At 31.5% G+C, this 25,680-nt stretch overlaps 1 protein-coding gene across 5 annotated transcripts in view; it reads right to left on the bottom strand.

Moving 5' to 3' along the window:
* The window catches only part of ABCC9 (ATP binding cassette subfamily C member 9), a 189,930-nt gene that overhangs the window by 36,343 nt on the left and 127,907 nt on the right, over positions 1-25,680 (bottom strand). For all 5 annotated transcript variants that reach the window (XM_051962654.1, XM_051962651.1, XM_051962652.1 and 2 more), the window contains 7 exons: positions 25,527-25,623; positions 23,162-23,391; positions 21,165-21,313; positions 20,897-20,966; positions 19,980-20,137; positions 15,707-15,799; positions 3,179-3,281 (listed from right to left, as the gene is read on the bottom strand). In XM_051962654.1, coding sequence (XP_051818614.1) covers positions 3,179-3,281; positions 15,707-15,799; positions 19,980-20,137; positions 20,897-20,966; positions 21,165-21,313; positions 23,162-23,391; positions 25,527-25,623 — 900 coding nt within the window. The remainder of the gene's footprint in view (positions 1-3,178; positions 3,282-15,706; positions 15,800-19,979; positions 20,138-20,896; positions 20,967-21,164; positions 21,314-23,161; positions 23,392-25,526; positions 25,624-25,680) is intronic.

Below are 25,680 nucleotides of genomic sequence, written 5' to 3'. Positions count from 1 at the left end.
TAAACTAATTAATTAATAAGTCATTTCAATTCTATCTTTATGAGAATTCTTATGCTCCTCCCCTTCTCTCTATTCCCACTGCCATTATTCTATATACCACATGCTTTATTCTTATCATATTGCAGCACTATCCTCCTACAATAAGTTTTCTCATCTCTATTCTCTTCTTCCTCTAAATCATCCTTTATACTCTCTTCCCTATGCATAAATCTAGATATGTCACTCCTGGTTCTCTACTGCCTAAGAAATGAAGTCTCTTTGCATATGATTCAAGGTTTGACATAATTTGTAGATGCCTGATCTTTTTTCATATTCTATTTTATTTTTCTCTTTTCTATATAGCAAAGGATCATAGAAGTTATCACTGAATAATTTCCCAGTGAAAATCAAAGAATATCATCTTTTTTTCTACTTCCTTCCTTTTTGTAGTAACAGCTATAGTAATACAGAAGACTGAGGCTCTTGATTAGCTATGGCTTTCATCTAAGCCATGATCTCAAATTAGGTATGGATCTCATTTAAGCTTCTTGTTTCTACCTTCTTTATTATTTAAAAAAAACTTTAGTAAGAAGTACTGAATAATAATATTACCTGTATAATTTTTGGTGTCAATAAATAGGCATTAAAAAAGTCAAAGGCAATCACATGAATAGAGAAAAGAAAGTCAGAAATTCTGGATAACTTCTGATGGGATATTTAGTCTAGATTCCTGGTTTAATGGCATTGGCTAGTTAATGTGGTTACACAATGCCCAAATCATCAATCAGCACAATGAATTCAGTGAAAAGCAAAACTTCCTCCACTGCTGCTGACTGACATTTTCAACTCAAGAGAAGAGTTTCCATGCTTCTAAATGAACTAACCAGAGGAACCTAAATGATTCAGACTTTTCAAATCTGACATACTATCAAGACAAAATAAGGTTTTGTTTCCTAGCTATAGAGACATGTTCCACTAAAAAATACCTGGTCTGACTTGTAGTGGTTCAAAAACACTTATGTGGATTTCTAGTGAAAGTAACCATTATCTACAAATCTGGGAAATATACAAAAATCACAGAATTTAACTCGTGTTGGATAGATCTTTTCTTGGGCATATTAGTGCCCAAGGGGTAGATAGATTTTGGATATATTATCCTGCAATAGGATATTTGATTTGATAAAAAAGCAATACAAGCTCTCTAAATGAAGATCCCTAAAATATGACTATTTTAGACTCCTGGAATCACCTAGTATTGCCTACAACACAACTTTCCCTTTGTTTCACAATCGCTCATATAGACTCACTCATGGGAGTATTTTAATTTTAAGTCTGTTGACTCTAAAGACATTCTTTCATTTTTTTTGGCTTCATTATATGTGAATATTCTTTTATCCTTTCACCACACAGCAAGACAAAGCCTTGGAAAGACAGCTTTTAGATAGAGTTACACAATTTTTGCAAATGGAAATGCAGATGCCAGAGAAGCTGGAATTGTTTAGTGCAAAGGAATGAAGAGAAAACATTGGGTTTTTTTAAACATAAGCAGCTTTCAAAGGTTATGTTGTAGTGATACATTTCACACAAGTAAAGTCCTCATTATTTGGCATACAAAGAAAAAAATACTTAGTTTTCTGCCAGAGCAACTCGGGTGGTCATACTCTAACTCATGTTTCTACCAGCCAAATGATTTTCTTCTTTTAGAATTTTATCATTCTTTGATTTGTTGGTATTTTAACCTTTATTTTTTAACATTTCAAATTAAATTTGATGGATAGAAAGAGGGATAAGAGACAAAAGTCTCAATGTTAGAGAGAGACTTCAAGCCAATATTGCTTCTCCTTGTTGTGATCTACCATTGAGTCTACTGCTTCTATTCTTCAAAAGATAATCTATATGTGGCAAGAGAAAGAATTTCTTTCCAGCCATAGGACATTGATTGGGAATATTCTTTCTAGATATTGGGAAGTTTCTGTTCACACCAGAACTAAGACATCCAGATTTTCTTGGTCTTTGCCTAATGATGAGATCTCTTGTATATGCAAGTCAATCATCAGTTGTGAACTGTGATGTATTGTCTACATACCTTTACCCACTTCTGAGAGGGATATCTGTGGGCACTAAGAAAAATGAAACAGCTTAGAACTCTTGATTTTGGAACATTCTGTCTATTGTCTAGCTCTTATCTGGACATGTGAGAGATGTGAAGCATTGTTGTAGTTCACAGGATATTTTATTTGTATTGTTGTACTATTTTTATTGATTCTATGTCAAACAGGAAAAGCTGCAAATACTACTTTAAAATATTTTACCTTTTCTGTAGGTAGGTGATTCCATTATGCTAATGTCACAATTTAAAATTCAGTTAAGTATATTAAATTAATTTTTTTTAAAGTCAAGTTTTCTAGAGGTGAGGGAATTCTAATTGTCAAATCTGCAATAATGTAGGTACCATCCTCCAACACTGAAAAAACGGGATAGATGATTATTTATATTCTGAAAGAAATAAGTAGCTTGGTACTCTTCCAGTATATATGCTGAGTGAACTAAAACATCACTGGAATTATTAGAGTATGAGATAACCTATCTTATGAAGTAGAATCAGTTGAGTGACCAAAAGTGCCATTTTGTGGGTAAACATAATTGACAACAGGTTAAGTAGAGAAAGAAAAAAGAACAGAAAAGACTGGGGTAGAGGGAAGCAAAGAACATGAACACATAAAAAGGAGCTCAGAATGAGCAGCACAGAGAACAGAGAAAAAGGGACGGATGGATTTACTTGAGCTAACATCCTTCCAATCAAATGGAAAATGGAAAATCAAATGTATCTGTCAAGTAAGAACAGTGAAATAAGAAAATTAGTAGATCTGTTCACTTAACAAATTTATTCAATTGAACACTACTTTCTTTCTGAAGGTATATAAATATTTGTCCTTCCATTAACTTATGTAATCAAAAGACAAATGTGGCACAGGTGAATTGTTTGGGGTGGGGGGAGGAGGTTATTTGTCTTACTATTAGCTGGAATAATAAAACAAATTTAATGTAAAACATAAATAAACCTGGTCTATTTTAAAGGACAGTTAAACCCAAAGTTGGTCCTTAATTTCTGCATGAGATGGGTTCTTAGAATTGTCTCCCTCTTTGTATTAGACCACTTTTATTTGATTTCTCTTTCAAAATTAAGAAATGAACGTACCGTCCTGACCTCCAGCCATCTGTTGGCAGCTGAGAGAAATAAATAGGCTATGTTGTTTGTGTCTGTCAGCTCTAACATGCGTTGCTTAAATCTGGTTTCATGCCTGCAGAAAACAAAACCAAAAAAAAGTTATGATGTTAGCCACACAATGGGAAAAATAATAAAAAACAGCCACTTACTACTACTTCACTGCTTGCTGAACATAGTGACAAATTAATGGAGATAGAAAGAATAGTAAACGGACTCCTACTTAAAATAAAGGTCAACTGCTACTGCTTTATTGTAGAGTTAATACAGATGGGGTTTCCTTTCTTGCCCTACAGCTGAGAAAAGAGAACTTCCAGAAAAAAAATTTGTTTCTTTTAATTGGCAGATTTTATTTTTAACAAAATGAAAAAATACAATCTTGGAAAATAGCTAAGCAAAACCAGAAAAAAAAATGACTCCAAATGACTGTAATGTTATATGATTATATAACTTAATGTGATATTTGTGAAGAGAAAAGAAAGCTATTTGTTTTTATTTAATAAGACAGTGACAATATTATCCATTGTATTTAACCAGTTTTGTTTTATCTGGTTTGGTTTTTTGTTTTTGTTTTTGTTTTTTTTTGTTTTTTAAGGTAGTCTTTATTTACATGATCATAAAGAGTTATTCTTTTGGATTTTCTTTCCTCACCATAAGTAATTCTTTCATATTATTTATATCCATCATTCCTTAAATATGCTAATTTGGTAGGCTCATCATTAAAAATTTAACATATTTTGTGGATATTTTACATGGTATTACTCTTTATATTCATTTTCTAAGTAAAATAGAACAATGTTGATTATTTTGTGATTTGATTTTGTTGAAATTCCCTAAGATAGGTTGATTTACATTTGTATATACTACTCAGCCTATTGGAAACTACAACAATAAAATTATATTATTTTTATATCAGTTCTAATTGATGTATTGATCAATCAGTGATCTACAGTTCTAATTCCTGTTTTATCCTTCCCTGAGTTGTGCATAGAAACCATATTTATCACATAGAAATAGTTAGGTGAAGTGTAGATCTTTCAATGCATGATAGAATTCACTTCTGAGTCACTCTTATTCTGAAATTTGTTTCTCAAGTCATTGCATTTATAGCTTGTTGAATTTTTTCCCCTGACATTATATTTTTATTCAATCTATTGCTTTGTTAATTTGGGCATCTTTAAATTGTAAATAATAATTTCAATATTTTCAAATTATTTAAGTGTATATATATAATTTATATAATTTAAGTGTAAAAATATTGATATTTTAAAATCTCTTCTCACCATTTATTTTGATTTTTCTTTTTACTTTAGTAATTTGGTTTTTCAAATTAAATCAATGGTTTCTCTAAAATTTTTGTTTCAATATGTTTTTCTCCTTAAATATTAAAATTTTTCCTTGTTTTGGATTTATTAATTTGTTGATATTAAATTTTTTTTAAATTTTAAGTGCATTCTCAATTCAGTTATTTTTTTCTTGCAAGTGTTTAGGAAAAAAATTGTCCCTGAAGATAGGAAGTTAGAAAGATAGATTTAATTGCATTTAATAGATTTATATATACATACACATATTTTATACACACATATAATATCATTGTTATGTTTATTATAATTTTTGTTGTTTCTCTGACTTGGTTTTTAATTACACTCATTAGATAACAAAGCTATTATTTATTTATGTTATTTTTTTAGTCTCCAATTTGGCCTACTTTTTCTGTTTTTTTTTTATTGATTTTATTTATATGTTCTACAAAAGGGTCTGATATTAATTTAATTGTACAATGATTCAAACAATCACCAACATTCATTCAAAACCTAATATGTGCCAGGCACTAAGTCAAGCGGTGAGCATACAGACAGAAAAAGTAAAACAGTCCCTGCCTTTAAGGAGTCTCCATTCTATTAAAGAAAACACTACTACAGATAAGGATATAGGCACTTGTCTCTGTCCTCCTATAAGTTTGCTGTCTCCTGATATTGTGCAAATAATAGTAGTGTACTCTGGCTATCCACCTTTCATTCCTCACCCTTGACAGATAACCGGCTACACCATCTTTGCTTTCTAACATATTTTCTTGATATTTTTCATTCCATTTCTTTGAAGTTTCCCACATCCTCCATGTAACTCTCTACTGCCCTTCTGTGTAAGCATTTTTATTTTTCTTAAGACATTCCATATCTATCTGACCTACAAAAACAAAAGCAAAATGCTGATATTAAAAAGATAAGTCTTTGTTTTCACAGTAAGGTTAGTACCACTAAAGGAGCTTTGCAACTTCCTAAAGCTTTGTTATAAGTAGCTAGTTAATCCTGAATTAAACTCACTAACCACCTGTATAGTCTTTCCCAGGCATACATATTAATGGAAAAGTTCTATTGATCACATGCAATAGATATTCTTTATTCCATTTGGGGTTCCTTGAATATTCTGTCAATTCAAACTCTTTTGAGTAGCTATGTATTTCTTCCAAGAATTTCTAATATTCTAGGGCTTGAAGAAAACAGAACCATGTTTTATGAAAACAGTAACATCTGGAGAATTCAACATCTACAGAGATATTCTCTTCAATTGTGACTCTGCATAGGATTTCTTCCACCACAATAGCAAATCTATTTCTTAAAAAGAAATTTTATGCATTTTATTTCACTATATTTACCACTTTAGTGCTTTCCCCTTGTATCTCAAGATCATTCCTTACAATAAAACCTATTTTTTTAAAGCAAGGGAAAAAATCTGCAAAAATACATAGCACATCAAAAAATCTGATGTCATATACAATGATGTCACATCCATTATCCCCCACTTCTACAAAGAAGATGAGAAGGCATCTTTTCATAACTTTGATTTGAGACCAATCTTGATCATTATCATTTTGAAACCTTCAGTTTGCTTTATTTGTATTTATTATATTAGTATTGATCATTTTTGCTCTTTCCATTTCCACTGCAATAGTCATGCATATTGTTTTCCAGGTCTGCTTGCTTTACTTTACATAAATTTCATATAACTATTTTGAGGTTTCTCTGTATTCATCATGTTCCTTCTACAATCAATGGATATGAACTTTGTTTCTAGTTCTTTGCTACTTCTAAATGTGCTTTTATAAATAATTTGTTATACACAGGGCCTTTCTTTTCTTCAGTGACATTTTTATATCACTACTAGTAGACTATTTCTGGCTCAATAGATATGGATATTTTAGTAATTTTCTTTGGCAAATATTTGACAAGAAGACATTTCCCAATTTTATGCTTTGTTTATGTTTATGATGAGGTAATTTGAATAGTTTTTATTTTGTCATTCATATTTATAGTGTGATCACTGAATAGGTTATTTATGTGAACTTATGAAAGAATCTTGACTGATTTGGATTGTAAATTAGGAGAAACTGCTGGAAAAGAAGCCTTTAAGGTGGACAATTTATTCTACAGAATCAAATATTTCTTTGTCATCAATAAACAATGAGCATTTGGAAGCTTTCAGTTTCTACATCTTTCATTTGAGAGAGGTATGATATTGCATAGTATTAGATGATATAATATAAAGTATTCCAAAATCTGGAGAGATCTGATGTAAAAAGTGGCCTCTGGTTGACTGTTGGAGTGAATTTAGTATTCTAAAAGATAGAAATAAGGACAGAGTGCATTGCAAGAATAGGGGACAGCCTATGGACAAAAAAAGTGTGTGAAAAACAGAAAGGGGCTAAATTTGGTTGAAACATAGTGAGTGTGGGGCAGCTAGATAGCACAGTGAAGAGAATACCACCCCTGGAGTTAGGAGGACCTGAGTTCAGATCTGACCTCAGACATTTAACACTTGGGTCACTTGGACAAGTCAATTGGACGACTGCCTCATCAAAACACACACACACACACACACACAGAAACATAATGAATGTGAAGAGAGCTAATGTATTATGAAATTAATCTATCTAAAGTAAGATTACAAAGGGTTTTAAATGGCCGAGTTCATATTTTATACTATAGGCAATTGAAATCTAATGAGTTTCTTGAACAAGAGAATTATATAATCCCCTCTGTCCCTGAGGAACATCAATTTTGTAGTAATGTCAAAGACAGATTGGAAAAGAGAGAGAAAGGATATAGAAAAAGTAATTAGGAAGCTATGATAATAGTCTAAGTCAGAGATGATAAATGCCTAAATGTGTAAAGGAAGGAAAATGGTTTGATATAAGAGGTATTATGGAAGTAGAATCAACAAATATTGAATATTGGGGGTTAGGTAGAATGAAGAGTCAAAGATGACTCCCAAACTGGAAATATGAATGATTTGCAGAATAGTGGTGCCTCTCAATTGTAGACTGGGTTTGAGTAAAAGGTAATGAGTTCTTTGGATATGCTAAATTTCAGTACAGTTCTTTAATGTCTCAATGTGGTCTAAACCAGATTAAAAATAGAAATGGTAAATATTTCACAAAATAAATAAAAATACAATAACATATAGATAATGTTAACATATAGTTTTCTAAGTTAATATATAGTGCATATAGATTCTGATCTTTCTGATTCTTATTTCAATTGAGTTTAATACTACTTCCCCTAGATTAAAATCAAATTTTATAAAAATATAATGTATTAAAGAAAAAAGTTCTGCATAAATCCTGTTCAAATATCTATATATTAAATTAATATCAATAAAATTTCTCAACATTTTGGTTAGCTTTTAAATTGCATTTTATATTTCAGTTTTATTTGTCAAGATCTGATAAAGAAATATTTGATTCTGCTTTAATAATGTCTTACTATCCAATTATTTTAGCATTTCAGTTCATCAGATATTTAAATGCTAAACACAGGGAATAAAAAACCAAAAATCAAAACAATATTTACCCACAAAGAATTTACATTCTTCTGGAAGAGAATGACATGCACAGATACAAGCAAATACAAAATAAATGCTATTTGTGGGTGGGGAACATTAATAACTGGGAATATTTGAACAAGTCTCAGGAAGAAGGTAAAATTTAAGGTAAGCATTAAAAGAAATTAGAATCTCTAAGATGCAAAAGTAAAGATAAAGAGCCTTCCAGGCATTGGAGATAGTCTATACCAAGGCAAAACAGTGAAAGGTTGAACATCATATAAGAGAAAAGCAAATAAGGCAGTTTGATTGTAGAATTGATGAAGGAAGAATAATTGGTATTATTTTAAAAGACAAAACAGTAGTCAAACTATTATGTGCTTTAATACAAAACAGAGGCATTCATATTTTATCTTATAGGCAGGAGAGAAGCACTGAAGCTCCTTGACCAGGGGAATGGCATGGTCATACTTACAGTTTGGCAGACATGTAGCAACTGGATTAGAGAAGGGAGAGATCTGAGTCTCAGAAGACAGGAGATTATTGTGTCATGAATTTAAAGTTAGAAGAAATACTACAAATCATTTCAACCAATCTCCTAACTTTTTGGATTAGGAAAGTAAAGTCTAGGGAGGGGAAGTGACTGGACTAGACCATGCAGTTAACCAGTGATTAGACAATTTTTGATAAGTGAGATGTTTGTTCTTAAAGGCTTTTAGGATCGTTTTCTAACTGAAGAAATGGAGACCAATGATTACATTTAAAGATGAATTACATTTGGGATTTCGGTCAAAATTTCATGGATTTTATATACTTGGACTTTATCTTCCTTTTTCAATGCTTCCAGGAAACATGTATGCTTTTTTTTTAAAGTATGGCATTCAGATGATTAGTTCTCTCTATTTTTTCCTGAGTAATAATTTTCAATATGTCTTGATAAGCTATGCTCTCTAACTATTGTTTCTTGAATTTGCAGCAATCACAATTCTTCTAGTTTAATTTTTTCAAATGAACTTTGCCTCTTGTCTTCCATTTGGACCATTATATTTCTTAGAAAATCCACTCATTTATAAAGATCTTTCACCTGCTGTTTTAAGATGCCAAAACTCATGTCATTCTTTTTAATTACTTTTTCTCTTACTGATTTTAATTGCATTTTTACATGTCAGAAGTTTCCTATTTCTCCAATTCACCACTTTGAAATTTCTTGCAAGTTCTGATTTTACTTCTGGGGATTTTGTATTTGTTATATTATTCTTTCTTTTTGAATCTATCTTTTTTTTTCTTTTACTCCTAAAGTATTTATTCATTGTATTCAACATTATCATGGTACATGACCTCTAAGATCATTTCCATCATTAAATCTTATGATTTTACAAAACTGGGTTATTGAATTAAAAATAATCTCAAATTTTACAATGACCTACATTCTGCCTGTATATGAAAAAATATATCGTGCAGACAACTTAAATATTTATCTGTGATCAACTAAGTTCATTCTGCGTTCAAAGTTTTCATGATAATTTTTCCATAACCTGATTTACAAATGAAACTGTTAATGAAAACCTTATTCATTTGAACATGTGTTCTATTCTCTCACAAAAAGTCATGCTATGTGGTAATAAATCTTTCATAAATTACAAAAATAGTTTCTTTTCATTTTTCCATTATTTTCCCCTGACGATAGCAACAATAGAAAGACTGCATAATACAATCACAAAAGCTGGTTCAGATCTTGATGAAATGCCAAATCAAAGTAGTGAAGTTTGTTCAACCTCAGCAGCAATGAATCATCTTGCACAGATTTCGTGTTTAAGGATTATGTTGAAATAAATAACTCAGATATCACTCTAAACCCTGAGGTGTTTCTATTTGACCATTCCAGAAATTCATTTTTTTAAAGATATAAGACTTTTAGATAAGTCGCTACTTATATCTGATGATCAAAGCATAACTCATGAAGTATACAGTAATTATAATCTCCTTGATCTTTCAGCATAATGAATTCATATATACAGGACAAAGTCTAACTGCATGATCAATGTAGATGGCCAAATCAAAGAACTCAGTATAATTCAATGTCATTAATATCTTATTTCTATTAATCAAATTATTAACTTATATATTTTATTTGTACCAAATTATTACTTCACTGTATTGTACAGATATAATTTGAATTTTATGCAAAATGAAACATATCCTGTATATTCGTATACTAGTAGATGAGGTAAGGGGAAATGAAAAATATCACATTATCATAAGATCTCAGAACTGAAAGATCAAGAAAATCTTTTCTAATGTTTGTGTTTTGTTTCTACTTTTCTGTTTCTACACTTCTATTTTTAGTGAAAATTCAGAAATCATCTCACCAATCCCATATTTGAACCTAAAATACTTTTATTATATGCCAAGAAGTGATCACTCAGATATCAATGTATAGGTCTTCAGTGTCAAAGAACCTACTGGTTTCTGAGGCAGCCCATTTCATTTTTGAATCATACTAATTGCTTTTTAATTTTTTAATGAATAAATATCCATTTCTCTCTGTTACTGCCTCTCTTAGCAGAAGTCTCTAACAAATATACATAGTTAAACAAAACAAATGGACTGTTGCTAATTGTGCAGTATTTCCATATATTCAGATGAAATATGCCTTTGTGTAATTTCTCCCCAATGCTTCTAGTTCTGTCCTCTAGACTCAGTAGTATAAATCTAATCCTTTCTCTATATGTAAGTCTTGTAAATACATGAAGACAACAATTATATCCTCTTATTTAAATAAAAGATCAAGATGAAAGAATATTAAGACACAGATTAATTAGGAGGATATCATTCCATGAATTTAGAATTAAAAAGGACCTCAAAAATCATTAATCCCCTTGTTTCTCTTTTCCAGGTTACATAGCTTTAGATCCCTTACCTGATCCTCTGACAAGATTTCCAATATTCTCTATTAATATATCCCACTGTCCTAAAATTTTTTTAAAATATGGTTCCCAAAATAAACATATCTTCATATAATTTGAACAGGAAGCCCATCTATCCAACTTGTGATAAAATTTGCAACTTTTTCCATATCATAACTATTAGAATATAACAAAATACTAAAAGTCGGGTCCATGTACTACCTCACTTCCTTCTCCAATGGCACAGTTAGCATTACAATTCAATTGAAGCAAAACAATAACATCACAGTAAAAAATTTTAAAAACTGTCTTTTCTGACACTATTCTGTTGCTTACTATTTCTTAAGTTTTGTAGTATTATCTCAGTTGCACTTTTAAACCATTTGTAAGTAGATTTGGCAGCAACTAACACGGCAGTGAGTGGGGAGGGATGAAAATGCAGTGAACATTCTTTCTGTGTATTTCTATTTGGCAAGAAACTTTTTGTTTTCCTAATGGAAACTCTGACACACTCAATCTGCATCTTTTCATCCATATCCAGCTCATCTTTTTGAACATTCCTAGACCTTTATTCTATCAGACTGCAAATAGGAAAGGATCCTAAAATCTTAGTCTAATTGAACTGTGATACTTTGTTGAGCTACTTGAGGGAGTTCATTGTTTCATTCTAGTTTAAGATGAACTTGGAATACAAGGGAAAGGAAAAGTACAATCAGTAAATATCAGTTTTCCAACAGAACACCAAGACACTAGAAAATTTGAGTGACTTGAATGAAGAAAAAAATAGAAAAGAATATGGCTGATTTATAACATTACCAAAATGGAGAAATTTTTGTTCCAACAGCAGACCCGTGCCCTTATTCCATTTTCTGAATATGTATGAAATCTTGTTATATTCACTTTTCAAAATCCAGCCTAAAGGATTGCTGCTTGTATGAATAAAGGGCAACACTCCCTTAATGTAAGGCAAGTTACTAGTTAGTTTTACTGTTAAGATTACTCTTATGTTCATAGGATTAGGAACACCTGAAGCAAAAAAAAAAAAAATAGCTTTTTCTTTTTCCTATTACAAGAATTTTGGATCCAAAAAAACACCCCTTATATTTGAAAGAGTAATAGTAAAGCTTTGCTTGGGTTATTAATGCCTATGAAAAAGGTATCTTTAAGAAAACCTGAATCTTGACTTAACTATCATCAATTTGGCCATAGTAAAACTGGAAAGATGATTAGTTCTGGAACCAGAAGCCAGAGTTCAAAACCAGGTTCTTGCCAGATGTTTTATCTTTGACAAACTACCTAATCTCACTAAGCCTCAGTTTCTTCATTTGTAAGATGATTTTTATACTTGTGCTACTTAATGCAGAGGATCACTGTGAGGAAAGCAAACCTTAGAACTCCATATAAATGTCAGCAATCATTATTATCTGTTTCTTTCAAGCTACTCAGAGTCTCTAGAGCGTTGAGGTTTTCTTGGAAAGCTAATATCCACTGATTAGTAACTATTTGGAAGGATAGCCTTCTTTCTGGTAAATATATTTCTCTTTTTGTTGAACAAAGAAGTTCTGAATGTAGTGTTGCTTTGTCATTAACGTGGTTATCATAGATCAGTGATAAGTGATTGAGAATGAAAAAATAATACCTAGACCTTGTTTTGAATACCAGATTTTAAAACTTACATACTTTGACAGGGAAAGTTTCCTGCTACAGAAAGTTTACATATTACATAAAAGTGTGTGTGTATGTATGTATGTGTATATATATATATATATATGTATATATATATATATATATATATATATATAAAACATGAAAGTATATATACTACAACTTTTAGATAGAAGCAAAAATTCTATGACACATAAAGTTGAGTTAACTTTATATTTTGGATCCAATTTTGCCTTCATTATTCAAGGGAAATATAATTATAGAAACCAATATTATAATAATATGTGGATGTTTAAAGCCTTTTCTGATTTCACATAAACAAACAGCACTATTCCTGCACATAGTAAATGCTTAAAATTCTATAAAAGGCAAGGAATATGGTTAGACAGGTAAGAGAGACACTGATCTTGTCTCATGGTCTTATTTTTATCTACATTTGAAAGAGAAGAGATTTTGAAGTTAAAAAATATTGGAAATCATGACTCTCAGAGCTGCTTGGCAACCACTAGACAAGTAACCCCTACATGAATAATGACTAGCCTTCCGAAAACAAAATCAGGAAAAATAAGCTATAATATGGTCTTTAAAAAAACCCTAGCCTAGTAACTGAGAATCCAAGTAAACGAATAAGCTTGAGGATATTAGCTAGGTGGAAGGACTGGGCCACTTTTCCTGTGCAAAGCCTACTAGCCAAAAAAGAGATAGATTACTCTATAAAGGGAAAAACTTGAAAAGGATCTTTGTTTATTTGTTTTGGAATTGCTTTTTTCTCATGACGAACAAAGGGAGCTGCTTTTCTTTTAAAAAAAGGCTAGAAAAAACCCTTACTAAAAGAACATGGCAGAGCCTACTCTTCTTATGAAGACTTAAGCTGAAGCTAGAAACTGGAAACAGAGAGATCCTGCACAGATGCATATCCAGTGGATGTTATTCCTGGATGCATTTGTCCCTCAGTGAGGAAGTAGCTTTGCAGAAAAGTGACTTTTTAGGTAAGCAGGATTCAGTGGAATAGGGTCTAGAATAGTAGCTTCCAAAGACTCTAGAAGAGATCAGTTGGTAGCAGGCACAATGGAAGCAATATAATGATATCACCAGAAGACATCAAAATTCCTGGAGAATTGCGACAGGTGTTCCCTACATGTTTGTCTCCATGAATCCTTGTGTGCCTTTACTTCCCTCTGATGGTATATGTGTTGGTGGAAGAAAAGGGCTCACGGTTATGGGAACAGATATTTTATTACTACTTTTCTTATTATTCCATTTCACTAAATGACTTAGATTGGAACCAACTGTATCTTTTGACTTACTAGTAAAAGTAAACCTACTAATGGGAGCTTTGGACTTAATGAATATGGAAGTAAAGACTACCTTTAGCTTGAAATCATCTTTGGAGAACTTACATTAGGAGTCAGGAGATTTTCCTAGATGTTATAAAAATAATATATCAAAATAGGAATATCCAAAAATTCATTTAAATATCTTAGATTATTTAAAAGATTTAAAATTCTATAACCAATTCTGTGCTTGGATTTATTGACATTCAAAACAGAAAATTCTAGCAAAATAGTAGAGGACTTTAACTCATCCCTGATACTACAGAAAAAGTATAAATGCCCTAAATAACTTATTTTTTATGTTTACACTTTTCTAATTTAATGAAGACATTTTAATACATATATTATTTATCTTATTTGAAACATTTTAGAGCTTGGTACAGTGAAAAGAGTGGCAAACACAGAATCAGAGAACCACAACTTTTAAGGATAATTATATTTTAATACATTAGGACATAATTTCCATCTGTCTCACTATTTTGGTTACAACTCTTCCCTCTTTCTGTTTGAGTTTAAGTTTGTCAATTTCCCTTTTAAATTGTGGGTCCCACAAAGGAAAACAGTATTTCAGATGCAGTCTAACTAGAGCAAAAAACTACAAGGTTTTCACCTACCTTTTCCTGGAGATTAGGTCTACTTAAAGGCAGCCCTGAAAGCCAATTAGCATATTTTGTTGTGGTTGCCATTGTAAAAGTGTTTAATTATATTATGTTTAGAGTTCATTAAATCCCCATATGTTTTTCAGTAGCATTGAATAGTGTGTAATAATAAGAATGACAACAATGATAATAAAGATGTATATCCACTGGATATGCAGGTTCTCTCTGTTTCCAGTTTCTGGCTTCAGCTTAAATCTTCAATTATGATGCTATTCCTTCCTCATAAGAAGAGTAGGCTCTGCCATTTTCTTTTAGTTAGGGTTTTTCTAGTCATTTAAAAAAAACATTTATATAGTATTCTAAGATCTCTAATGCGCTTAAACTATAAGATTATAAGCAAAAATAAATAGCCATATTTAATAAAATGAAAAGATAAATGGTAAAGTTTTACAGTAGGTCTTGGAGTCAGAACTGGTGTCAAATGCTATTTCATACACCTACTCGCAGAATAATTCTGAGTTAAGTCATGTAATCTCTCAGTACTCCACATTGGTGGAACAAAATTTTCAAATGGGCAATTACTTATGCTAATAGAATCACAGATTTGTACCAACTCCCCAAAAAATACTGTTTCATAGAAGGTGGTGTCTTGCCACATTTTATGCCTGTTCATTCACTTTCTGAATCTAAATATAGACTTTTAGTTTTGTCTTTATTAAATTTCATCTAATTAAATTAGACTCAGAAGTTTATATTTGGTGATCATTTTGGATACTGACACTGTCATCCAACATATTAGTTGTCCTGCCAAACTTTTAGATACTTGCATATTGATAATTATGCCAGAAATATCTTCATCTATCTTTGATTAAAAAAATATTAAACAGCATGCAGCCAGTTCTTCTTCCTGGTTCTTCAACATTGCATAGAGTTAATATGTACTGGTCTTCTGAAAGTTTAGTGGTACTTAAACCTCCTTTTGGTTTGTCAAAGACTATACCTGTAGCACCCAGTTATTTCAGGAATGTCAAATGAGAATCAGCAAATTCACTATTTGTCATGACTTTTGTATGTAAGAATTGTGTTTTATGTGGCATAGAATGTGTGCTCCATAATGATATGTTTATGACTTTGATAAAATTCTCTATTTAGTATTTCAAGAATATATTTACAAACCGAAAAGCTCGAATGGTGGTGAGGCCTTCAGCAGTTTCTGAAAAGTGACAAAGCAGAGGCAGCTGAGTACTGTCATCAAGCTCCTGGAGATCCCTAAAAAGGGAGGAAAAAAATAAAGACAAGAAACTATTAGGATATCAAAGGCATAAGTGTACATTCTATGACAAAATCATCAATATATCAGATCTATATCAGATGAGACCAGATATAAAGTAGAATCATAGCTTGAGAGTTGTAAGGAAACTCAGCAACCAGGTGGTTCAATTCCCTCTTTTTAAAACTGAAGAAATTAAAACTGAGAGAGATGAAATTACAAAGATCAACCAGGTATTAAGTAGCAAAGTCAAAATTCAAATCCCGATCTCTTGACTCAACCAACGCCCAATCTTCTTTCCTATCCAGTATGTACTTTTTGTCATTGATTTATTAGAATCTTACACAAGTTTCATTTAAGTATATATTCACATTCTTTTTACAAATGAAAAGATATTAACTATAGATAATGAAATTAATATCACGTGTTTCAAAAACCATGCTCTCACTTTTCCCATTCTTTGATTCTTTTATGAGTATCTTATATAACAGAATTTTAGGCATATGATTGATATGTTATATAGCAACTAAGTAATAAATTCAATAATAGCATCTTTGAAAATGAACTTGAGACTTTCTTGGCAACCAGTACAATATGACAAATAGTATAAACCCCTGACTTACCCAATTTTGAAAAAATAAGTTCATATTCCCTAAAGATAGTACATGAAAGTAAAGATCAAGCATTAAAAAAGAGAGCCTTTCCAACTTTATTAACATATATTGTATTTAATCTCATCAAGTACCATTTGTCTGAAATTCACTATCTTCATTTGGTCTCAGGATGATCTCATGGAATAGCATCTAACAATTGATTATGTTCCTGGGGTCTACTCTAGTAAGAAGGAACCCTTTAAAGATTGGTGTGGCCCCTAATCAGTGTCTTACGGGGAAGACTAAAAAGACTCTACCACACATACATACACTTGCTTTATTAAAGACTCTTCAGTTATGTACTGCTTATATGGGAGTCATGTAGATGACTTCCAGACCTATATTTCCTAGTTTTATTTTCTCTCCTGAGCTCTAGTAATGCATTATCATGACTTGGCATTTGCAAAGGATGTTCCCTAAACATTTCAAAATTTATATGCTTAAAACAGAACTCATTATCTTTTCCCTCACAATCATTTCCTCTTTCTAACTTCCCTATTTTACCCAGATTTGCAATCTCAGATTTTCCCTTAACTCTTCCCTCCTTCATCTCCCCACTATGTATTATCAGTTCCTCAGTTTTATTTAATTCACCTCTCCAAACAACATTAGCATTTGGCTCCTTCCAACATTATTAAAACCTTCAGGAGTTCAAACTTGAACTATTGCAATACTTCCATATCTCCAGTCTTTCTTTTCAACATGTCATCTTTCACAGTTTCCAAATTAATATTCCAAATTAATATCTCAAATGTGATCATTTGATCAACCTGATCAAGAAGCTTCAATGGTCTCCTATTGCTTCTAGAATAAAATAAAACGTTCCTTCATGCACTTATACTTTAGCTGTTAACTAAAGTAGCAAACTTATTGTTCCCTGCATCATTGGATCTCTTGATCCCTTGCACATTCTGTACTCCATGCCTAGAAGGCATTCCTTCTTTACCACAGCTTCTCTAAATCCTTAGCTTCCTTCCAAACTCAGCTCCAGAGTCACTTCATACACAAAGACTATTCAGATTCTACCATTTGCTATCACTAACTCTCATGCCTAGAAATTATTTTGTGTTTATTTTGTCTAGATTTTATATGTCCTTGTCTGTGTTAGTGTTGCTTTCTCCCTAATAAAATTTAATTTTGTGGAAGACAGAACATATTTCATTTTAGGTACCTACTATGTGCCAGTAGTAGGTGTTTATTAAAATCAGAAGAACAACATACATCAAAGATTTTTAAATGTATTTTTATAATTGTACTGTGATTTATCCTATCTGTGCAAATATACACTAAATACAAATAAGTACATGCAAATATTACAATTTTATCTTGAAATCCTACTAGTTCTAGTATGTAGAAATGGAAGTTTGGTCCTTTGAGGTATTCTTAAATTCAGATCTAAGTAAAATTAATCTTTTTTTGTCCTGTTCACTCATTTTCAAAGATAATAGTTTCATTTTTTACAAATGTAAATATATAATTACAATTTAAACAAATATTTTCTAGCAATATCTCATTGCCTTTTTCTCTTTACAAATGACAGAGCTTAACCCAAATATTGCTAAAGGACCAGGCTGGCATAATAAATTATGTTATATGTGCATGATGGGCCTGATCACTGAATCTTAGTAGTGTCTCTAACACAGTGAGAAAGCCAAAAAAGACTCATGGGAAATTTTCAATTGTAACGATGATGATGATAGAGATAACAATGACTAATTTGAATGTGACACAAAACACTTTACTTAGTCTATCTCAAATAGCTTATTTTCCTGAGCAAGGAATAATAGCAAGAACACCAGAAGTAGAAATAATGAGGTTAACAGATATGTTTTTTGATACGGATTATGCCCAATGATATAGATTAAAGTCTTCTGGTGAGAGTAGAGTCTCCATACTATATAGGAAAACTTTACAAACAAAACATATTTGATTTGATTATTTGACCAATTTTAATATGGATTATCAAAATAATAATGAACCTCAAAAAAAGGAAGCAACAATTACAGAGCCAGAATGGCTTCCTCAAGAGCAAGTCATGCCAGACTAATTTTATTTATTTCCAGTTTTTGATGTTTTGAAAGGGCTACTAAATATATAACTATAAAAATGCTATAAATATAGTTCAACAATCTTTTGGCAAAAACATTTGGTACAATTTATCATTCTGTACTTATTCAGGGAAATTGGGGAATGGAGAGATGAGGACTGAACAACAGAATTAAGTGGATTTGTTGTTGTTTGGTAGTTTTCAGTTGTGTGGAATTTTCCTGAGAAAGATATTGGAATATTTATCATTTCTTCCTCACTTTACAGAAAAGAAACCTTAGGAAAACAAAATTAAATGACTTGGTCAGGGTCATATAGCTAGTAAGTGAGTAAGCCAGATTTACATCTTGGGAAGATGAGTCTTACTAACTCTAGGTATGGCAATCTATCCACTCTGCCACCTAGCTGCCCCCTCTCTTCATTGGAGCTATCTAAATAAAGGTTGCATGACCATTTTTTTCCAAAGCTGACATAAATGTTAGTCTAGAAGATCTTCAAAGTCTCTTCTAATTCTAATTTGATTCTAATATAGAGTAGAAAGAATTCTGTGAGTAAAAAGGCTATTCATCTGACATTCGAAAAATTTATCTCATTCCATGATAGCCCAGTTTACAGATTGATGAACCATTAATACAAGCTTTTATTTTCACATGAAATAAATAAAAAAGATAGAATTACGGGTTCTAATGATTCTAAATATATTTTATTTATTTGATATTTATAATTATAGTAAAATAAATTTTCTTAGGGAGTCTACTCAATATGGAGGGGGGATTCCTTGTTTTCTTACAACTTCATGCTAATAACAAGCAAGTATATGAGTAAGATTTATTAAGTACTGCTGTATCCATTTTATTGCTATGCTTTAAATTATACCAGGAAGTATAGTATATTTTATCATTCCTGAATTTCAGACACAACCACATTCAGAAAATAATCTGGGCAGTTGAAATTGCTGTATGAACTAAAGGAATTGATGGAAATTATAAAATTCAGTGCATTTGTCCATGTAATCCCTGAATTATAATATTTTTGAGTGGTTGTTTTGTTTTGTTTTGTTTTTTGTTTTGGTGAGGCAACTGGGGTTAAGTGACTTGCTCAGAGTAACACAGCTAATAAGTGTTAGGTATCTAAATCTGGATTTGGATTTGAACTCAGGTCCTCCTCACTTCGGGGCTGGTACTCTCTCCACTGAACCATCGAGCTGTCCTGGTCTATAAATAAGTATTGATTTCACAGCTACTTTGTGCCCATTATTGTTAATCTCTATAATCAATTATACATTTGATACTAGTTATAAAATAAAAATTGTTGGGGTTAATATACTTAATAAATTAAGTTAAGCATTTATTACATGTTAAAAGCTATATACTTATCTAGAAGAAATGTGCTTTTAATCACTTGGGGAAGATAGATTTTGATAATTTGAAGAAATAGCTTTTTTGGGGGGCAATACTCAAACCTTGTTTTATTTACTTACTTGGAGGCCACACGGAAGTATTTCTGAATGAAGTAAAAGGCAATTCCAAGAGGTACAAGAGCAACCAGGAATACAGGGGTAGCATATGAGATCATCCCAATGGCAGACAGGCAGAGTAAAGTTGAGCGGGTTAAAGACTCCAGAGTAGGAGGGATGTGCTATTCAGAACATAATTTGAGAAAAAAAAGTATCCTAGGTCAAATTAAATACATTATTATGGAAAAGTAAGTCACTGTGTTTTTAGAGACAGTAGACAGCTTATTTTCAGTTTCAATGAGACCATAATTAGATAGTAGCTATACAATATCTGAGTTTATGTCTGATCAATTGTGTGGGGGCCCTTCACAGCTTGAATCTTGAATTATTAGGAGAGTATGGGCAAGACTGGAAAGTCACCCTATTTCGTGCTAATATTTTCCTCTTTGTCTTGGACTCAAGCCCCTTTATCCTCCTCAGGAAAGTCCTAATGATTCTAGACTAAACAGAATATTTCTGGTATTCGATTTCTCTTCTGACAATGAAATATCAGGATAATCTTTGGATGATCAGACTTGAGAACTTCCAGGAAAGATCAATGGCCTTTTTGTTCATGATACACATGCTTAGGATATATTCACATCTTTCTAATGTATGAGTCTTTAGGAATGCATTAACTCATTCATCCTAATAACACTTATTAAGCTTTATTACAGGCAAGATTTTGTATTAAGTACAGATCTGCAGAGATGTAGTCTCTGACCTCAAGGTGCTATTGTTTTTGGAAGGGAGGGATAAAACATGCACAATTAAGGAAATCTAAGGAGAGAAAATTGTAGAGTCACTGTTCTTCCATGGAGGAAGTACTGGAGTATAAATTTAGTGAGAAATTAAATATCAATAGCTTACTTAAAAGAAGACATAACAATATATATGCTCACCTGGTCAATAATATTTGTGTCAGCTGAAAAACGATTTAGGATTAGCCCCAAGGGTGTTGTATCAAAGAACCTATGGAATAACCACACTTAAAATTACATATTTAAAAGATGAAAGATTAGGCTTTTCTTGCTTTCTTGGCATAGCTATCAGATTTTTGTGGTGATATGTAGCATTAATCCCAAGGAACTACAGAAAGCCTTTCCCACTATGCTACAAAAACACATATAGTAAAAATTTTCTGTTTTGGTAAAATGACTATTTCTGTACCTGATTGGTCCAAGAATGATCTTATTGAGGAGGTTGTGGTGAAGATTTTTGGCAGCTGTGAGGCCCATCCATTCTACAGTAAGAGATGTAACAAGGCAAAGGAAGATACCTGTTCCACAAAGGATAGTAAATCCAGCCACATAATAAGACTAAAGGGGAGAAAATAACCAAAAAGCAGACATTCATCACCAGAAACAAAATAAGATTCCTATTTGTAAAAATTTCAAGTCAGAAACATATAAGATATGTCTAAATTTTCAATGACTTGGTGAGTTGTCAAAAACACTTCCAAAATATTTGTAGTGTCCCCTTCCTCATCACTTCTTTAATCACAGCTCTAGTTTTTACCTTGTCCTTCCTGGATTTTTCTAACGAAAAACTACGCTTTCTAAAGGAAAACTGACTTGTGAATTTTTCTAAAGTTTCAAAATGGTTCTTTCCAGATATTATTTCATACTAAATATGTGATATATGAAATAATTTCACCATATTTTTCTGTCTATTCTAGCACCTACTATAGAACATAACAAACACCACACAGAGTAGATGTTTAATAAATGCCTATTGAATGATCTAGTCAACCTAATGACTGACAATAAATCAAAGTAGGGAAGTTCAAATAACACAGCACTAGAGTTTGGAATCAGAAAACTAGAGTTTAGAGTCAGGCACTATTATTTCTTATCTTCGATAAGTAATCAAATCTTACTAAGCCTCTTCTTATCTCACCTAAAACATGAGAAGATTAGATTAATGATCTCTTCCCATTCTTAAAATGATGACATTTTGGTTTTTAAAAAAATCTTTCTTTTTAATCAGAAAAAGTGCTAGGTCCCACTTGATAAGTGACTAAAGCAGCACTTGCACAGTATTTGGTATTTCCCATGCCCTTTCTACAAAAAGTCTCATTTAGCTTTTTCTAATTACTCTAATGCATAAAATCGCTAACAATAACATATCTTAATCTGCCTGAGCCCATAATGCTATAATCCATACTAAATCCAGTTTTAGATATTACTATTATCTATTTTTTAAGCTTCTTAAGCCCTAGAAAGTAGAAATCATCCCCCAATATGTATTCATTTCTATCTCAATGCTGCAGTCCACAAATTAAAACCAAGACTATTTTTCTAATAGGATTTTTCTGAATAATTATAATTTTCTGTTATTCCTCTTGGTCATATTTAGTATCATCAGACTTAGAGATCACCAAAAGTACTATTGTTGACTAAGCCAAGATTTCACTGCTTTGTATAATTGTTGAGAATTAACAAACTATTTTTCAAAAAGAATCTGTGATTTCTTCAGCAGAGACATCTTGCAATATCAAAGCAGATTAAATCCTAGTAATGACTTAGTAGATTGAGTCCTAGTAATTTGCAATGTCACACAGGATTTATATATCTTGTCCAAGATCATGCAATTATCATATCAGAGGCAAGATATGAAGCCAAGTTTTTTCTACTCTTTAACCATTAAATCACACTAATTCCACAGCAAAGAAAAACTGGCCAGAACATCAAGGCATGGGTTTAAATTTGAGGAGAGTCTAATTTTCTATAATTTCAATTGGTACTAGCTTTTGTTAAGATATTAGCTGCCAAATTTTTAATTTTTTCTATGTAATTTACATGTAAGCCAATTTCCAAAGAACACACATAAAACAGGCAAGAGAAACCCTCTCAAATATATCAAATTTAATACTTAATATAGGGCAGTTGTTAGTGGGATAAGAGAATGGGTGAATTCAAAAATACAAAGCATATCTTACTCCTACATTATTAATCAATGTTATTATATGCAAAACATTGTGCATAGTGGTATCCCATCATTATAGTATGGGTACTATTATGAGAAACTTAATACTGAAAGAAATTTTGATATGAAGATTGGCCTCAATATGGGATTATAACCAGGTAGTAGGATATTGATGATTTCTTTCCTACATTTTCTTTAGTGATTCAAAAAAAAAAAAAAAAAAAAAAACAACTTTTTACCTGAAAACCACTTATGCTATCCTTTCCATTAAGGTCAGATGTCCATGTAGCTAGCCAGTAGTCTATAGCCACAATAACTGAATGCTTCAGTAGTTTGGAAAAAATCATTAAAAAAAGGAAGAAGAATCCTCCAGAAGTAAGGTATCTCCAGCAAGTCTTCCATGGCATTTTAGTCCTGAGTCTCAATACAGTGGACATGTTATCTTCTTCATCTTCCTCTTCTTCTTCCTCTGAATACCAAAAATGTAATAAAACTTCATGTTGGTAAGAAGTATTAAAAATTTCTACTTTTCCTTCATTTATTTTAAAACTCAAAAGAAATCTATAACCAACACCTTAAATTACTTTAAAGCAGTTTTTCTGGACAGGGAACATGTCTTATCCTCTAAAGCAACTTGCTTGGGGGTTTTTTTTGAAGAAGTTATCAATCTCTATGGTGTTTTTTTAAATCATACTTTCCTACATATATCAGCTTCATATATATGTTACTTCTGCTCACAGTGATTACCAGAAGCCTGAAGAAGTATTGCAATACATATATATTTATATACATAGTATATATAGATATGCATATATGTGTATGAATATATACTCTATATTTTTAAAAAGTTCTATTGGTTGAAACTTTTTATTCTGGTCTAATTCTTTAATTTGCTGATAATATAGATATAAATTAATTTAATAGAAATTAAATATGTATGTCTGGCAATATGATTCATAATTTGATTTATAATTTATAATTCCTATTTAAGAAATTGAGGATCTAGATATTTGTGTGTGAATATGTATGCTAGATGAATAGTACTTGCTAATAATCTTCAAGTCCATATGCAGATAAAATTGAATATGTAATTACTTGAGAATTCAAAATTAAAGATTTAGCTGTGAAACTATTCCATAAATATATTGTTCTATAAGAAATGACCAGCAGGATAGTTTCAGAAAGGCCTGGAGAGATTTGCATGAACTGATGCTGAGTGAAATGAGGAGGACCAGGAAATGATTATATACTTCAACAACAATACTATATGATGATCAATTCTGATGGACATGGCCTTTTTCAACTACAAGATGAACCAAATCAGTTCCAATAGAGCAGTAATGAATTGAACCAGCTACACCCAGGGAAAGAACTCTGGGAGATTATTGTGAACCATTACATAGAATTCCCAATCCCTCTATTTTTGTCCGCCTACATTTTTTATTTCCTTCACAGGTTAATTGTATACTATTTCAAAGTCTAATTCTTTTTATACAGCAAAATAACTGTTAGGACATGTATACATATATTGTATTTAACTTATACTTTAACATATTTAACATGTATTGGTCAACCTGTCATCTGGGGGAAGGAGTGGGGGGAAGAAGGGAAAAAAGGTAGAACAAAAGGATTTACGACTGTCAATGCTGAAAAATTACCTATGCATATATCTTGTAAATAAAAAGCTATAATAAAAAAAGAAACTATTCCATAGCTTTCTAAAATACATAAAAGCCAACTACCAAGTAGATAATTCTGAATAATTATCATCTGTTATTTATTACCTGCTATTTAAATGGTCAAAGAAAATGTTTGGGGGTTAGTTTTTTCTGTGAATTTATAATCATCATAATCTTGTTTTTCATTTGGCTTGCTTAAATTTGGCCAAATATGAAAACAGCCTTAAAAAGGATGGAATGTTGTAGTAAATTTACCCTATGGACTTAAGTGACTTATCTTACAAACTTCTTGTCAACACATGTCAAAGCAATATAAATAGTTCATCTTGTTTCTCAAAATTCCCAATGCATCTCTTTCCCATTCCAATAGTTTTCAGTCCAGAAAATTACAACAAAATAAATAGCTTTCTATTCCTCAATCCTATTAATTCCAAATTTGCCATGAAAATTTCTTAAGGGTGATACTGCTCTTATCAAAATATGATTATTTTAACCTATATCTTTACTTCTATTTATTTCAAAAGGATTAACATCTTTCAAATGTATTGCCATAATAATCAACAGCTTCCTAGTGAAATGATTAGGTCATTATGGAAGAACTTTCTATATTTCTTTATCCTATTCTTGTTATATTTCCATACTACTGCTTCTTCTTTACAGCTGTCCACAAGTTTAGTGGAATGAAAGGCATCAGATGAGTGACCTATATATGTTTGTTTATTGTCTCACACTGTATTCTTCAGATCTCATTATTTCCAAAATTTTCCACTAAAATCAATATACTTTCTCTAAAATTTTTCAAACACCTCTTTTTTGCTCATCATATCTAAGACATACACATATTCAGTGTCCAAAGACAAAAGTCTGAAATCCACAATATCTATTCAAGTTATCTTTATGAAGGATATTCTAAGAAATTGTCTACCTTCATCTTCATCTTCCATTTGTGCTTTGGCTTCTCTTGAATACATAGCTCTTCTGAGAGTTTTTCTTTCCAAGGTTGTTTGGTCAGCTTCCATATCCTATGATTAAAATTGTATAATGATTTGAGAATATTAAGACATAGAGTTAAAAGACAC

This window comes from Antechinus flavipes, chromosome 5, assembly GCF_016432865.1.
Source record: "Antechinus flavipes isolate AdamAnt ecotype Samford, QLD, Australia chromosome 5, AdamAnt_v2, whole genome shotgun sequence".
Classification (NCBI taxonomy): Eukaryota; Metazoa; Chordata; class Mammalia; order Dasyuromorphia; family Dasyuridae; genus Antechinus; species Antechinus flavipes.
This window is presented reverse-complemented; position numbering and strand designations above follow the sequence as displayed.